The following is a 15,206-nucleotide window of genomic DNA, read 5'->3' on the forward strand; positions in this document are numbered from 1 at the left end:
GAGAGTTGGAGGATTAGTTGTATAAATATCAGCCATTGCATTGACGGTGTTTTTAATATAAAAATACCGTCTGGGTGGCCAAAATACCAGCTGTGCCGGTAAAATACCAGCAAGGTGGCAACCCTAGATGCCCCCCTTGTGATGCAATGTATGTTACAGGCTTGTGTGTTTGTTTTGTAGGTTATGGGGCGATCATGGGCAGGAAGCTCTGGAGTCAGCTCATGTGTGCCTGATAAATGCCACAGCCACTGGCACCGAGATCCTGAAGAACTTAGTGTTGCCAGGTTGGTGACATAACCTGACCTGTGTGTTTATGTCATATACAGTGTTCACTTCTATCAGAACCCAGCACTATATAAGCAAGAACAATCCATAAGTAAGGTTCCCTGCACCTGGCCTGGCCTGCAAATTTAAAAGAATGTTGGCATTGAAATGTTTTGGGGGCTTTGTTATCTACCCCTGTAATAAGCCATACAGGTGACAGGTCCTTGTGGCCGGGCAGCTCTGTGTGTCTGCTTGTAGCGGCAGAAATCCACTGCTACAAGCGGACACACAGAGCTACTCGGCCGCAGCAGGGAGCTCACTCTTGTGACTGCCCTTGGCACATCTGCAGCTTGAAATACGCTGTGGATGCGCTCCATGTGACCCTGCCCTTAACCCTTTAAGGACTCAGGGTTTTTCCGTTTTTGCACTTTCGTTTTTTCCTCCTTACCTTTTAAAAATCATAACCCTCTCAATTTTCCACCTAAAAATCCATATTATGGCTTATTTTTTGCCATAATGCAGTGACATTAGTCATTTTACCAAAAAATGCACGGCGAAACGGAAAAAAAAAATCATTGTGCGACAAAATCGAAAAAAAAACGCCATTTTGTAACGTTTTGGGGCTTCCGTTTCTACGCAGTGCATATTTCGGTAAAACACCTTATCATTATTCTGTAGGTCCATACGGTTAAAATGATACCCTACTTATATAGGTTTGATTTTGTCGCACTTCTGGAAAAAATCATAACTACATGCAGGAAAATTTATACGTTTAAAAATGTAATCTTCTGACCCCCATAACTTTTTTATTTTTCCACATACAGGGCGGTATGAGGACTCATTTTTTGCGCCGTGATCTGAAGTTTTTATCGGTATGATTTTTGTTTTGATCGGACTTTTTGATCACTTTTTATTCATTTTTTAATGGTATAAAAAGTGACCAAAATCCGCTTTTTTGGACTTTGGAATTGTTTTGCGCGTACGCCATTGACCGTGCGGCTTAATTAATGATATATTTTTATAGTTCGGACATTTACGCACGCAGCGATACCACATGTTTATTTTTTATTTTTTTTACACTGTTTTATTTTTTTATGGGAAAAGGGGGGTGATTCAAACTTTTATTAGGGAAGGGGTTAAATGACCTTTATTAACACTTTTTTTTTACATTTTTTTTGCAGTGTTATAGGTCCCATAGGGACCTATAACACTGCACACACTGATCTCTTACACAGATCACAGGCATGTATTAACACGCCTGTGATCAGTGTTATCGGCGCTTGACTGCTCCTGCCTGGATCTCAGGCACGGAGCAGTCATTCGCCGATCGGACACCGGGGAGGCAGGTAAGGGCCCTCCCGGTGTCCGGTCAGCTGTTCGGGACACCGCAATTTCACAGCGGCGGTCCCGAACAGCCCGACTGAGGAGCCGGGTCACTTTCAGTTTCACTTTAGAAGCGGCGGTCACTTTGACCACCGCTTCTTATAGGTTAATACCGCACATCGCCGCGATCGGCGATGTGTGGTATTAGCCGCGGGTCCCGGCCGTTGATTAGCGCCGGGACCGATGCGATATGATGCGGGATCGTGGCGCGATCCTGCTTCATATCGCGGGAGCCGTCGCAGGACATAAATATACGTCCTGCGTCGTTAAGGGGTTAAAGGGGTACTCCACCCCTAGACATCTTATCCCCTATCCATAATCTTGCATCGAGGGGGCGGGGCCATGATGTCGCGATACTCCGGCCCCTGTATCGCCCATCATTAGCTATGGAGCGTTCTTCGCTCTGTGCAGCTGGTGAACGGGGGTGCTGCAGGAGAGATCATTTGGATAGGGGATAAGATGTCTAGGGTTGGAGTACCCCTTTAAACGTATAAAGCTTCCATTAAACCTATGGTTGTCAGACCTTAACCGTCTTCTGCTTTGCAGGTATTGGCTCCTTCACCATTGTGGATGGTAATGTGGTCAGTGGAGAGGATGTTGGTAACAAGTAAGTTATTTGTTTGCAAAACGTTCAGCTTTATGCTCTATATCTATTGGGTAAAAAAAATAGATCCTAATATAAGTATGGCTTTGCCGTTTACATACATCTACTTCCGAAAAGGATCTGTCACCTTGATAGATGACTTTAACAGTGGGCATCTGTAGGAGGTCCTAATACACCCATGCAACATCCCCCTGAAATAACGATCAATGCCGCACTGCAGACTGAGGTTATGACCAAGAGGGTTTACCTTCTAGGTGCCTATTCAGGCCCCTCATATATTAGGCTGGGTTCACATCACGTTTTCTCCCATACGGGAGCGCATACGGCAGGGGGGAGGTGAAGCCTCGCGCTCCCGCATGCCTTTCTATGGGCTCATTCATATCAATGAGCCGGCCAGAGTGAAACGCCTGGTCCGGTTGGCGAATTTTTGCGCCGTATGCGCTTTTACAACCGGACCTAAAACCGTGGTTGACCACAGTTTTAGGTCCGGGGAAAAAGTGCATACGGCCCAAAAATGAGCCGACCGAACGTTTTTTCTTGTATGGGAGAAAACGTGATGTGAACCCAGCCTTACTTAGGCTGGGTTCACACTACGATTTGTAACTACGGTTCCCGTATACGGCTGGGAGGAGGGATGGGGGGGGGGGGGGGGCGGGCGGGACTTAATCGCGGCGCCCGCACTCAGCCGTATAGGGGAACCGTATTTAATGCATGTCTATGAGCCGACCGGAGTGAACCGCAGCCTCCGTTCGGCTGCTTTTTCGGCCGTATGCGGTTTCCCGACCGTAGGCAAAAACGCGGTCGACCACGTTTTTGCCTGCGGTCGGGAAACCGCATACGGCTGAAAAAGCAGCCGACTGGAGGCTACGGTTCACTCCGGTCGGCTCATAGACATGCATTAAATACGGTTCCCGTATACGGCTTAGTGCGGGCGCCGCGATTAAGCCCCTCCTCCCAGCCGTATACGGGAACCGTAGTTACAAATCGTAGTGTGAACCCAGCCTTAGAGTGGAGAGGGGCTTCATGCCTTGGAGGACCTGATCTATCTATGCACTGCACGCACTGTGGGGGAGATTTATCAAAACCTGTGCAAAGGAAACGTTGCCAAGTTGCCCATAGCAACCAGTCAGATCGCTTCTTTCATTTTGAAGAGGCCTTGTTAAAAATGAAAGAAGCAATCTGATTGGTTGCTATGGGCAACTAGGCAATATTTCCTCTGCACAGTTTTTGATAAATCTCTATTGTCCACAGAAACTGTGTAATGCTTTATTTCTCCTTTGGTAGCACTGTAGAGTATTGCTTCTCAAACTATGAAGCTGGCTTCACCAATGAAGTGCCCCCTAGTTGTTGGTGAGGCATAGCTGGGGCAAGTGACTAAACTGCACAGTCCTTTCTCTGACTGCAATGATCTCTGGTTTAGAACTTCTATTGACTCGTTTGGTACATATTTTAGAAAACAAATGACTAAGACTGAGCAATATGTATCATTTTTGCATGGACTTCCACAACAGATGGAGAGATCCAGGCATAATTTTGGCCTATAGGATGAGGCTCCAGTAAAAAAAAAAAAAAAAGAATAGCTTGAGAAGCCCTGTGCTGAATAATTAAACTAAGTGCTGTGCTACATTTTCTAGCTGGTTGGATGGCTGGGGTAGTGGAACACGCTAGTTTAAGGTCATGTTCACACAGCAGTATTTCTGTGCCAGAGATTCCGCTGCAGCAGAGTCCCGTAGAATTCAACAGGATTCTGCTTCTCTGTGAACGCGGAGGAATTTCCGTGCCAGATGTTTCCGTTACGGAAATTCCATTTTCAGTGTTAGCACAAAGAATGAAAACATTCATTCTTTGTGCGGAGTCTGCACAGAATGACGGTGCATTCCTGTGCGGTCCTAGTGCTGGCAGGTTATGCCGGCACCCCGCAGTGTCCGGAATGTCTGCACAGAGATTCTCCGTGCGGACATTCCGGCGTGTGAACATACCTTCAGCCTGGGGTTATCATCATGGGACAATGCAACAAAAGGTGATATTTTAAAACATACAAGGTTTGCCAAAAGGACAGATGTCTTATATATTTATATAAATCCCGATCAGCTTTTTATATTCCTTAACAGGAGCTAAGCTGATACCAGGGAACATTACCTGAAAAGGGGATGTAATGAGCTGCTTTGCATATTCCCCTATTATATTGTATATACACATAGTGTGAACTGTTATGATAATCTGGAGGTCTAGAAGTTAGGGTCTTGGGCCTCCTAGAAATCATAAATTAGTTTTCTCTTTTTTTTTTTCCAGCTTTTTCCTCCACAGAAGTAGCATTGGAAAGGTAAGGCCAAATCTAACTTGAATGAAAGTAAGCTCCCCCCTCCCAAATTTCATCCATCCTAGGAATAAGACCACGTTCCCCTTTCTAGCTGCATAAAAAAGGTCTGCTTGATTTCTTTTACCTTTTTAGACTGCACATCCTCATGCCTATCCAGTGTCTTTACAGAACCAAGGTGGTCTTTACATCACATTTTGAGTCTACACCTAAGATTTGCATCGGGATACTGTTGAAAAGTTATTCCCATTTATACCACAGTGGACCAGCAGAGTGCTTGTTGACTTCAATAGACCAACATAATGTACTAGTGACTATGTTTGGTTTATTTGCCAAATGTTTAATCCATGCTTGGGTTTCCTGCGGAATGTGGCAAAATAGTATACCCAAGAGTATATTAAAACATAACTTGATATGTAGTCAAAATCCACGTCAAAACCAGACCAACACAAATAAGCTGCCAATAGACAGAAAATTAATATTTAACTAGAAGGTGGGGCTGAAACAAACCGGAGGGGGGGTGGGGGGTGGGGGATGGGGGTAACTCAACTTACCCACTGACCCTGTTGTAACATATTTCTGTTGCACTTTGGATGCCCTGACCTTCCTACCTGTTTCTTTTTCTTCTATTGATGGAGGATTAATAAACTTCTGTGGGTCTTGATGTTACCCAGCAACAATCAATATAAAAATGTCATCTTTTAGCTGTGTATCAATAAAAGTTATGTTATGATGTTCACCTTTTTTGTTATGTAGAAAATTGTAGGTTGAGCCATGGCAGCCATTTACATTGTATGTGTGATTACATTAAAATAACTTTTTGTCAATATCCTGACATATACCTGATGTAGCCCTCAATAGTAATGTGAATGGGGCATAAGCTTTGTGTGGTGCATTGTGGGACTTTAGTTGTATGTCCTGCATATCCATTATAGACTTTTTTATTTCGGCATACTTGAATGATCTAAATGGTAGCACTGGAAAAAATGTAATATGTTTTATTTTTAACTTAGAACTTTTGAAATTTTCCAGAGTCGGGCTCAGACCTCTATGGAGCTGTTGCAAGAATTGAATGAAGACGTCACAGGCAATTTTATATCTGAGGTTTGTACACTAAAAATCATTGAAGTTTTGCTGACATTTGCTTTAACTTTTGCCATGTCGCACAGACAAGTCAAAAGTTTAAATAGTTTGGGGTCTCAGTTCTGAGACTCTTCCAATCGCAAGTTATAACCGAGTAAAGGGCATGGCAGCATTCCTCACTCCCTGCTTGTGGTTTAATGCAGGAGATGGGCTCCATAGACTACAATGGAGCCTCTCTTGCAATCAGATTGACTGAACACCGAGTCGAGGAGTACTCGATCAGAGAGCACTGAGACCCCAACCAATTTAAACTGTTGACATGTCAAAAGTTTACTTAAATCATAGTAATACTTTAAGTACCGCGTAGACAATGTAATAGAGCTCTGTGCTGTTGTTTCACACTGTAGATCATTGGTCTTTATCCATTGGTTCTCCACCTGTTGCAAAACTACAATTCCCAGCATACTTTGTGTGTCTGTTTCTATATGGACATGGTAGAAGTTGTAGTTTTGCAACAGCTGGAGTCCATGCCATACATAGATCAAATACATTTTTGTAATATAATATTGGAACTTCACTCTTAACTACTTTTTTATTCTTTAGAATCCGGACCAGCTTTTAGACAATGATCCATCCTTCTTCAGCAAATTCACTCTAGTGATCGCCACTCAGCTGTCAGAGAGGTAGGCTTGCGCTTCCACCTAGTTTGTGGCACCTTCACTGTGCGACTCATAATCTGTCTGACCTTTAAATCTGTTCCAGCACTTTGCTGCGTTTGGCTGAAACACTCTGGAGCGCTAACATTCCTCTGTTGGTTTGCCGGACATATGGCTTTGTTGGCTACATGAGGATTATCGTGAAAGAACATACTGGTAAGACCAGTGGTTGTTAATCTAACATCTTTAACTACTTTATATATATCTTTTAACATTTAATAAATAGTAATAAATGGCGGGGGAGAGGGAAATAAGTCACCAGTTGTATCAGAAAAAGCAATATGCTTTGGTGTTAGTCAATTGTAGATAAGATGTTATATATTTATTATGCACAAGATGAGAATCAGCTCACCCTCTTGTCCTGCTGATGCACGGGCTCGTGCGGACACGGCACGATGGTACACTTGAAAAAGAAAATTGCCCAGCACAACGGCTCTTCCGAACAGTGCCATTTTGTTTAAAACCACACTGAACACAGGGTCAAGTGAACAGTGATGCGTTTCGGCCAGGGAACCTGACCTTAGTCATACAAGTTGTACTAAGACAATGAATCCTATATATGGGAGAAGGAACTGACATCATCACACCACACAGCTGTGCAACCACGTTAGTCCCACCCCCTCACATTCACCATAGGTATAGGTATATTTATTCTATGCATATTTAACTGCTGGGGTTATAAATCAAAAAATAGAAATCCCATTGATGATCTCATACAAAACATAATGCAAAATAAAATAACTACTAACCATCACCCAACAGTAAAACAAATATTTGCCAAAGAATGAGTAAATAAAACTGTGTGTAAGAGCGATAGATAGATCACATATATTTCTCGTTCGGCTCCATTGGGGGACACAGGAACCGTGGGTATATCTTGCTGCCACTAGGCCGCTGACTCAAGGCATTAACAAAAAAGAAATTGGCCCCTCCTGGCAGGATATACCCCGCCTACAGATACTGAGCTAATCAGTTTTAGCTTAGTGTCAGTAGGAGGCAGACACAGGTCTGGAGTTCTCCAGACCTTGTTTTCTTTTTATTATTTTATAGTTTTATCAGAATTAAATCTTTTCTCTTCTTTGTCATTTTATCTAGGTTGGGGCCACAGGAGCATGGCGCTGCCTGATCCCCCACTTGCGAGCAAACGGCACGGTCCATAAGGTGTGCACCGTTAACCCCCTCTCGCCACAGACAAGCGCTAAGGGATATACCCTGGGTCCGGGTACCCTCTTGCCCCTGCTTGCCTCGCTTTTGCAGCCTGGTATGATGCAGGTGGCACCAGACTGGTTGAAGACTTCAGAGGTGAGTATATGGGACATCTTCCTAGGTAAGTATCACTGTCCCCTCTCCCTCTCCTCCATCCCCGTCCCCCCTTGGGCTGCTGGGGATTCCTTTATTATTATTTCTTTCACTTTATTTTTTACTTCTGGGACAGGGAGCCTGATTGGGAACTCAATGGGATATTTATCAATACCTGTGCAGAGTAAAGGTTGCCCAGTTGCCCATAGCAACCAATCATATTGCTTCTTTCATTTTTCAAAGGCCTTGTTAAAAATGAAAGAAGCAATGTGATTGGTTGCTATGGGCAACTGCACCACTCTTCCTCTACACTGGTTTTGATGAATCTCCCCCTCTTGTACTTTATTATTACAGGCATGGCTGGCATGTCCTCCACCTGGGTCTGACATGCGGCGCTCCTTCATTGGTGCGACAGTCTTTCTGACTGTCGCACGAGTCAGCGTTCTGCTTCAGCCGCGGCGTTCTATTCTTTTTTTTTCTCTGGGTTGGCTGATTTTTCTCTTCCTTTCCATGTCCGACCCCAGCTCCGAACCTTCTCCCAGACGGGCGGTCGCCGCCTTAGTCACTTACTATTCTTGCACGGGGTGTAAAACTAAAATGCCAGGTGCTTAGGCTGAGTCCACCTGTTCTGCCTGCTCCGTTTCACGTCCCAGCCCTTCTGTGCCTTCCGCCGAGGATAGCTCCCTGGAGCATGTGGTCACAGACCCTCCCCCTGTTTGGGTGTCCTCACTCTCCCAGATGATCTCTGATCTGTTGCATGTTTCCAGGGAGGTGGCTACTGCCTTGAAGCACTACTCCTTGTGTCCTCTCTCCTGGGAGGCTCGTTCAGCCTCCTCTGGCCGCAGCCGCTCTTACAAACACCCCAGGGTCATTTACTCTGACTCCTCACCCGATGGGAAGTCTCCATGCCGCTCTCGCTCCCTATCCCCATCTACTAGGCAGCGTCCCCTCTACCCTAGGGGCTGCTCCCGATCCCTGGCCCACCTTTCCAGATCTATGTCAACTAGATCTAGAGCCTCCATTGCTCGTTCCCGGTCTCCTGGGGAACTGGTGGACTCAGATCCTCACTCGGAGTCCAAAGAGCTGTCATCCATGTCGGACATGGTGGACAGTTTGGTGTCGGCTGTCAGGGATACCTTTCACCTACATGACCCTGGAACTTCGGACCCAGCTCCAGAAGTTTCCTTCCGTCGCACTCACCGCTCTCCCAAGGTCTTCAATACTCATACGGAGTTTGATGACCTGCTGAAGACTGCCTGGAAGCACCCCCGAAGAACGCTTCCAAGGGTCTAAACGGCTGAAGGCTATGTTCCCATTTACCCAGGACCTGGTCTCCAAATGGTCCACCCCGCCTACAGTGGACCTCCAGTCTCTCGTTTATCCAAATTCACCACTCTTCCTCTGGCTGATTCGGCTTCCTTCAAGGACTCAGTGGACAAGGGAATTGAGAATTTGGCAAAATTCGCTTTTGAAGCAGCCGGCACGTCGCCGCGACTTGGGTATCCAAGGCCTGGCCCCCTCAACTTCGCCAAGGCGTTTTATCCAGGGCTCCTCCAGATGATCTGGCTGACTTAGCTCTCCAGATCTCCAATGCTGGTGATTATCTATGCTCAGTGTCCTTGGAATCCGCACGCTGTGCAGCCTTTGGTTCTGGCAACTTGGTGGCTATCCGCTGCTCCATGTGTTTGAAGGCCTGGAATGCCGACACGGCCTCCAAGAAATCCCTCACCGAGATGCCCTTTTCTTTTTGGCAAACGCCTGGATGAAATCATCTCTGAGGCTACAGGCGGTAAGAGCTCTCTACTCCCTCAGAATAAGGTGCGTTGCCCCAATTCTCGCCCCAAGTCCTCTTCGTTTTGGTCCTTTGCCTCAGGTCACCAGGACAAACCGGCGTCTTCGCAGTCTTGGAAGGCTCCTAGCTTCAAAGCACGCCCCTCCTGGAAGCAGGACGACCGTTCTGGACGTTTCTCTGCCAAATCAGGTACTCGCAAGCCTACCTCCGCCTGAAGGGACGCCCCCACCCGAGCCTTCCTCTCGGGTGCGTGGTCACCTGTCCCTCTTTCGGGATGTTTGTTTGGTGCAGGTCCACGATTCCTGAGTTCGGGATGTTGTTTCAGACGGCTACCAAATGGAGTTTGGTTCTTTTCCCCGGGATCGTTTTTCCCATTCCCGACACAACAAAGGTTTCTGCGGTTTGCCGTTCCGGCAGGTCATTTTCGGTTTGTGGCCCTTCCCTTCGGTCACCAAGGTCCTGGCGGTGGTGATCGCCATCCTCCGCCCTGGGGGGGGGGGGTGATGTCGATGCTTCCTTATCTGGAGGACCTGTTGATCAAGCTCCGTCCTTTGCTCAAAATCAGGAGAGTCTCCACATCACTCTTCAGACCCTGACCAGTTTCAGGTGGTTGATCAACCGGGAGAAATAGAACCTCTCTCTCATGCAGTCTCTGGTTTTCCTGGGGCTTCGCTTCGACACCAAGAAGGCTCGGGTTCTGCTTCCACCGGACAAGCAGAGTGCTCTTCTGTCCGGGATCCGCCTGTTGGGCAGCCCGGAACCGGTGACCATCCGTTTGTGCATGGAAGTGTTGGGCAAAATGGTGGCGGCCATGGAAGCCGTTCCTTTTGCTCAGTTCCGGTGCCACCCTCTTCAGTGGGCCATCCGGTCTCTGTGGAACAAGTCTCCTTGGTCCCTCCACCGCTGGATCCGTCTGACCCCCATGGCTCGCTGGTCGCTCATTTGGTGGCTCCACTCCTCCGGGAAGGGTGCTTGTTTCTCCTGCTGCATTGGCACGTCTTAACAACCACTGCGAGTCTCCACGGCTGGGGGTGGGGGGGGTGTTTTTTTTTTTTTTTTAGGACCGGACGGTTCAGGGCCGTTGGTCCCCCCCAGGAAGCCCATCACCCCATCAACATCCTGGAGCTTCGGGCCATCTTTCTTTGTTTTCTCCACTGGGAGTTGTTCCTTCGGGGTTGTCCGGTTCAGGTCCAAGCGGACAATGCCACGGCTGTGGCTTGCATCAATCGCACTCAAGGGGGCACTCGCAGCTTTGCTGCAGTGGCGGAGGTGACGAGGATTCCTGTCTGGGTGGAACACCAGGTTCTCTCCATATGGGCGATCCACATTCCGGGGGTTGACAATTGGTAGGTGGACTTTCTGAGTCGCTCCTCACCCGACCCCGGGGAGTGGTCTCTCCACCCGGAGCTGTTCGCAGCAATTTGCAAACGTTGGGGGACCCCGGACGTGGACCTCTTTGCGTCCTGCCTTAACCAGCAGGTTCCCGCCTTCGTGGCAAAGTCCCGTGATCCTCTGGCTCTGGCTGTGGACGGGTTGGTCGTTCCCTGGTCACAGTTCGCCCTTCCTTACCTCTTCCCTCCGCTTCCCCTTCTGCCCAGGGTAAGCGGAAGCTCAAGGCAGACAGCATCCCAGCAATTCCAGTGGTGCCGGATTGGCCACGGCGCCCGTGCTTCGTCGACGTGGTTCGTCTCGTGGCGGACTTCTCCCTGCTGCTCTACCATATCAGAGGCCTATCTGTCTAAGGGGAAGGGTCCCCCTTTCCGGGTTACAGTACACTCCACCTGCTCTGTTGGGACCTCCTGGGCGGTCTTCAACAGGGCTTCGGCTCTGCAGGTGTGTAAGGCGGCCACTTGGTCATCCGTGCACACGTTCACCAAGTTCTACCAGGTGCACACTTGCACGTCTGCTGACGCCGGTTTTGGGTGTAAAGTGTTGCAGGCGGTGGTGGTGTTGCCATCTGCCTAATTCTCTGGCTGGTTTTCCCACCCCGGGGACTGCTTTGGTACATCCTACGGTTTGTGTTCTCCAATGGAGCTGAACGAGAAAAGTAGTTTTTTTTATACTTACTGTCAAATCTCTTTCTCGGAGGATCCATTGGGGGATACAGCACCCACCCCTTGGTTATTAGTTTGTTGACCTGAGAATCGATTTCCTGTCTGTGGACTTGTTTGGTAGATTTTTTTTTTATCTGGGTCTTATTCGGACTCTCTGTAGTGATTTGTCGGTTTCCTCCTACTGCTTTGGGACTAAACTGATTCGCTCAGCGTCAGTGGGCAGGGTATATGTTGCCAGGAGGGGACGACTTCTTTTTTGTTAATGCCTAGTGTCTAGTGTCATCCTCAAAATACATAAATCCACAGAGAACAGAGAAGAAGACTGCAAAAAAAAAAAAAAAAAAAAATAGTGAGATTAATGACTAAGTTCAAGTTTAGACTATATTTCAGTTTAGGTCATAGTCGTATATCAACAGAGATAGGTAGGTCTCTAATGGGAGATGCCTATTAAAAGGGTCGTCGTGGTATAAAAAAAATTATGCCTGGGAGTAGTGTAAAAGTAAAATAAAGACTGTCCGTGCAGCCAACCAATTACTGACTGAGGTACAATATTTGGCTGAGTAGGCTGTTCCTGCAGGGATGATGCATCACTAGGAAGAAGTGGGGACAAGAGGAGACCAGGAGCTGCAGTATCGCTTCATCTTTCACCCCTTAAGTACCAAAGCCCATTTTCACCTTAAGGACCAGAGCATTTTTGCTGACCACAATAGTTACCACAATGGGGGTCACATGTGGGTATTCATTTTTTTTGCCTTTATGTCCGAACCACTTTAAAATCAGCCACCCCTGTGCAAATCACCAATTTAGGCCTCAAATGTACATAGTGTGCTCTCACTCCTGAGCCTTGTTGTGCGCCTGCAGAGCATTTTACACACACATATGGGGTATTTCCGTACTCAGGAAAAATTGGGTCTTTTTTTTCCTTTTACCTCTTTTAAAATAAAAAGTATGGGGCAACACCAGCCTGTTAGTGTAAATATTTTTTTTTTTTTTTTAACATATTTTTATTAAATTTCCAAATTTTCCAACAACACTCGGACAGTGTCCGAGGCAATCAAACAATAATATTAGAGCACACATTATACGTTCTTTGCAAGCCTCATAAAATATTTTTATTTTTTTTACACTAACAGGCTGGTGTAGACCCAAATTTTTCCTTTTCATAAGGGGAAAAAGGAGAAAAAGCCCCCCAAAATTTGTAGTGCAATTGCTCCCGAGTACGGAAATACCCCATATGTGGCCCTAAACTGTTTCCTTGAAATACGACAGGACACTGTCGTACCATACGTTTTTCATTTTTATTGGGAGGGGGGGGCAGTGTAAGGGGGTCTATATGTAGTGTTTTACTTTTTATTATGTGTTAGTGTAGTGTAGTGTTTTTAGGGTACATTCACATAGGCGGGGGGTTACGGTGAGTTTTCCGCTAGGAGTTTGCGCTGCGGCTGGAAATTTGCCGCAATTTAAACTTGAAGCAGGAAACTCACTGTAATTCACATGGGGGCAAACCTTCAGCTGTTTCAAAACTACAACTCCCAACATGTACTGATCGCCGAAGGGCATGCTGGGAGATGTAGTTATGCAACAGCTGGAGGTACGCAACTACAACTCCCAGCATGCCGAGACAGCTGTTTGCTGTTTGGGACATGCTGGGAGTTGTAGTTTTGCAAGATCTGAAGGGCCACAGTTTAGAGAGCACTGCACAGTGATTTCCAAACTGTAGCCCTCCAGATGTTGCTAGGCAACAACCCACCAGCTTCCGTAGGATTGCCGCATCGCCGTCCTCTGCCGCCTGCCACCGATCGCCGATGGTAAGTGGACCTCCGGCGTTGGTCACTGCCTGTTCCCCTCTTCTGCCCGGACTACAGACTATGGACAACTGAACTTTAACCCCCCCCCGCCCCGGTCTGCTATTGGTCGTCACTTCTGACGGACCAATAGCAGGGATAGGAGGGGTGACACCCCTGCCACCTCACTTCTATCCCTTCAGGGGGATCGGGGGGGGGTGTTGAACAACCCTGATCCCCCTTATTTTCCATGTCACCGGAGACAAGTATGAGCCGGAATTGCTGCAAATCGCCGATGTGAATTCACCAGCGATTTGCGGCAATCACCAATATGGGGGGGGGGGGGGGGGGGTTTGTCGTCACTCAGGACCCCCTGGGCATTTGCACGGGATGCCTTCTGAATGATTTCAGCAGACATTCAGGTCTGGTCCCCGTCCGGTGGGGGGCCGAAATTCCCACGTCCTTAAGTACCAGGGCGTACCTGTACACCCATGGTCCCTAAGTGGTTAAAGAGCATTTCTTCCTTTTTGTGTAGAGTATTTTACTAGTCCGTACAGCCCTTTCTGTAGTTTTGCTGACTTAAACTAATAGCAGCCACCTATAAATGTTTGCTTCGTTCTTCACAGATTTTTATTTTTTTCAGTTGTTGAATCCCATCCTGACAATGCCTTAGAGGATCTGAGGCTGGACCAGCCTTTTACTGAGCTCAGGGAACATCTCCAGTTATATGACCTGGACCGTATGGAGAGAAAGGTATTTAGTATATCATCTATTAAAGTCAGTGGGGGAGATTTATCAATGTCGGTGTGAGGTAGAAATCATTTAAACCATGTCAATGCTTTCTATTTTTCGCATGTCTGTGCAAAATGTATCAACCGTGTGCAAGCTTGTTGATAAATTTTGCTCAAACATAGACATTCCTTCATATTTCTACCGTCTGACACATTGGTACGTGCACTACTCTGTGTTCTATATTTGCGCAAAATCTGTTGCCTTTGCGCAAAGTTTAAATATGTAAACAAAAAATGCGCAATAATGAATTAGTGTGTAAAGCATTTTTCTGTCTACGGTACATGAGTATGTAGAGAACATTGGAAAATATTCTATCAAAAAAGATGCACAAAAAAGATGCAATAAAAGTCACTGCGCAAATTTTTGCGCAAAAAAATACACAAGAAAAAGGGGTAAACTCAATGATAAATGTCCCCCCGTGTCCCTGCAGTTGCCCTCTCCCATCAGCATGGCAACGCACTACAGCTCATGGCCACTGAATGGCCGAGAGATTGTTGCACATGGGTCTTAATTTAATTAAATATTTAGTTGAAGAGGTATTTTTGGTTATTGCAAGTTATGGCATCTTGGTAGCATTTGCTGTATGTTGCCGCTTCGTAAGGTTTCAACCTCTGAGCCCTCCAAAATTGCTGTAATAAAAGGTTCTTGGTAGTCTATTAAGCACAGCAGCACCCTCTGTTTCTCTGCATAGCCCCACGGTCTTCTAGGCAGTGTGCAGGTACTGAAACTCAGCCCAGTTCAGTGGAAAATTACACGTCGTTCTCAACATAGCGCCTGGATGAGAAGATGTCCAGAGGGCATGGCAGTCTCGTGGATAGACCCCCACTGATGGCTGATACTGGGAATACCAAATAAAATTCATTTTAAGAGGTTGTACCAGTAGGGTAGTCCATTTCCATATGGCCTATTAGGAAATGTGGTCATTATACAGAGGGGGTTCTCTGTATTAAGAACCTCCACCTTTTATTGTAATAGTAGCTCTTGTATTAATGGGTTTGATATTTCTACATTTCCCATGCAGTGGCCAATGTGTGGCTGGTTCTTTGGCATTTATAAAAGGGTATCCTAATTGCAGCAATTGCAGTATTAGAATCTGAGTCTTATATTATCAGTATAAT

The 15,206-nt window shown here is 46.6% G+C and overlaps 1 protein-coding gene across 1 annotated transcript in view; it reads left to right on the forward strand.

Annotated features, from left to right (window-relative positions):
• The window catches only part of NAE1 (NEDD8 activating enzyme E1 subunit 1), a 39,033-nt gene that overhangs the window by 1,233 nt on the left and 22,594 nt on the right, over nucleotides 1–15,206 (forward strand). The window contains exons 2-8 of the mRNA XM_056526065.1: nucleotides 181–284; nucleotides 2,194–2,254; nucleotides 4,544–4,574; nucleotides 5,601–5,672; nucleotides 6,255–6,334; nucleotides 6,414–6,523; nucleotides 13,940–14,049. Of these exons, the coding sequence (XP_056382040.1) occupies nucleotides 181–284; nucleotides 2,194–2,254; nucleotides 4,544–4,574; nucleotides 5,601–5,672; nucleotides 6,255–6,334; nucleotides 6,414–6,523; nucleotides 13,940–14,049 (568 nt within the window). The remainder of the gene's footprint in view (nucleotides 1–180; nucleotides 285–2,193; nucleotides 2,255–4,543; nucleotides 4,575–5,600; nucleotides 5,673–6,254; nucleotides 6,335–6,413; nucleotides 6,524–13,939; nucleotides 14,050–15,206) is intronic.

This window comes from Hyla sarda, chromosome 6 (genome assembly GCF_029499605.1).
Source record: "Hyla sarda isolate aHylSar1 chromosome 6, aHylSar1.hap1, whole genome shotgun sequence".
NCBI lineage: Eukaryota > Metazoa > Chordata > Amphibia > Anura > Hylidae > Hyla > Hyla sarda.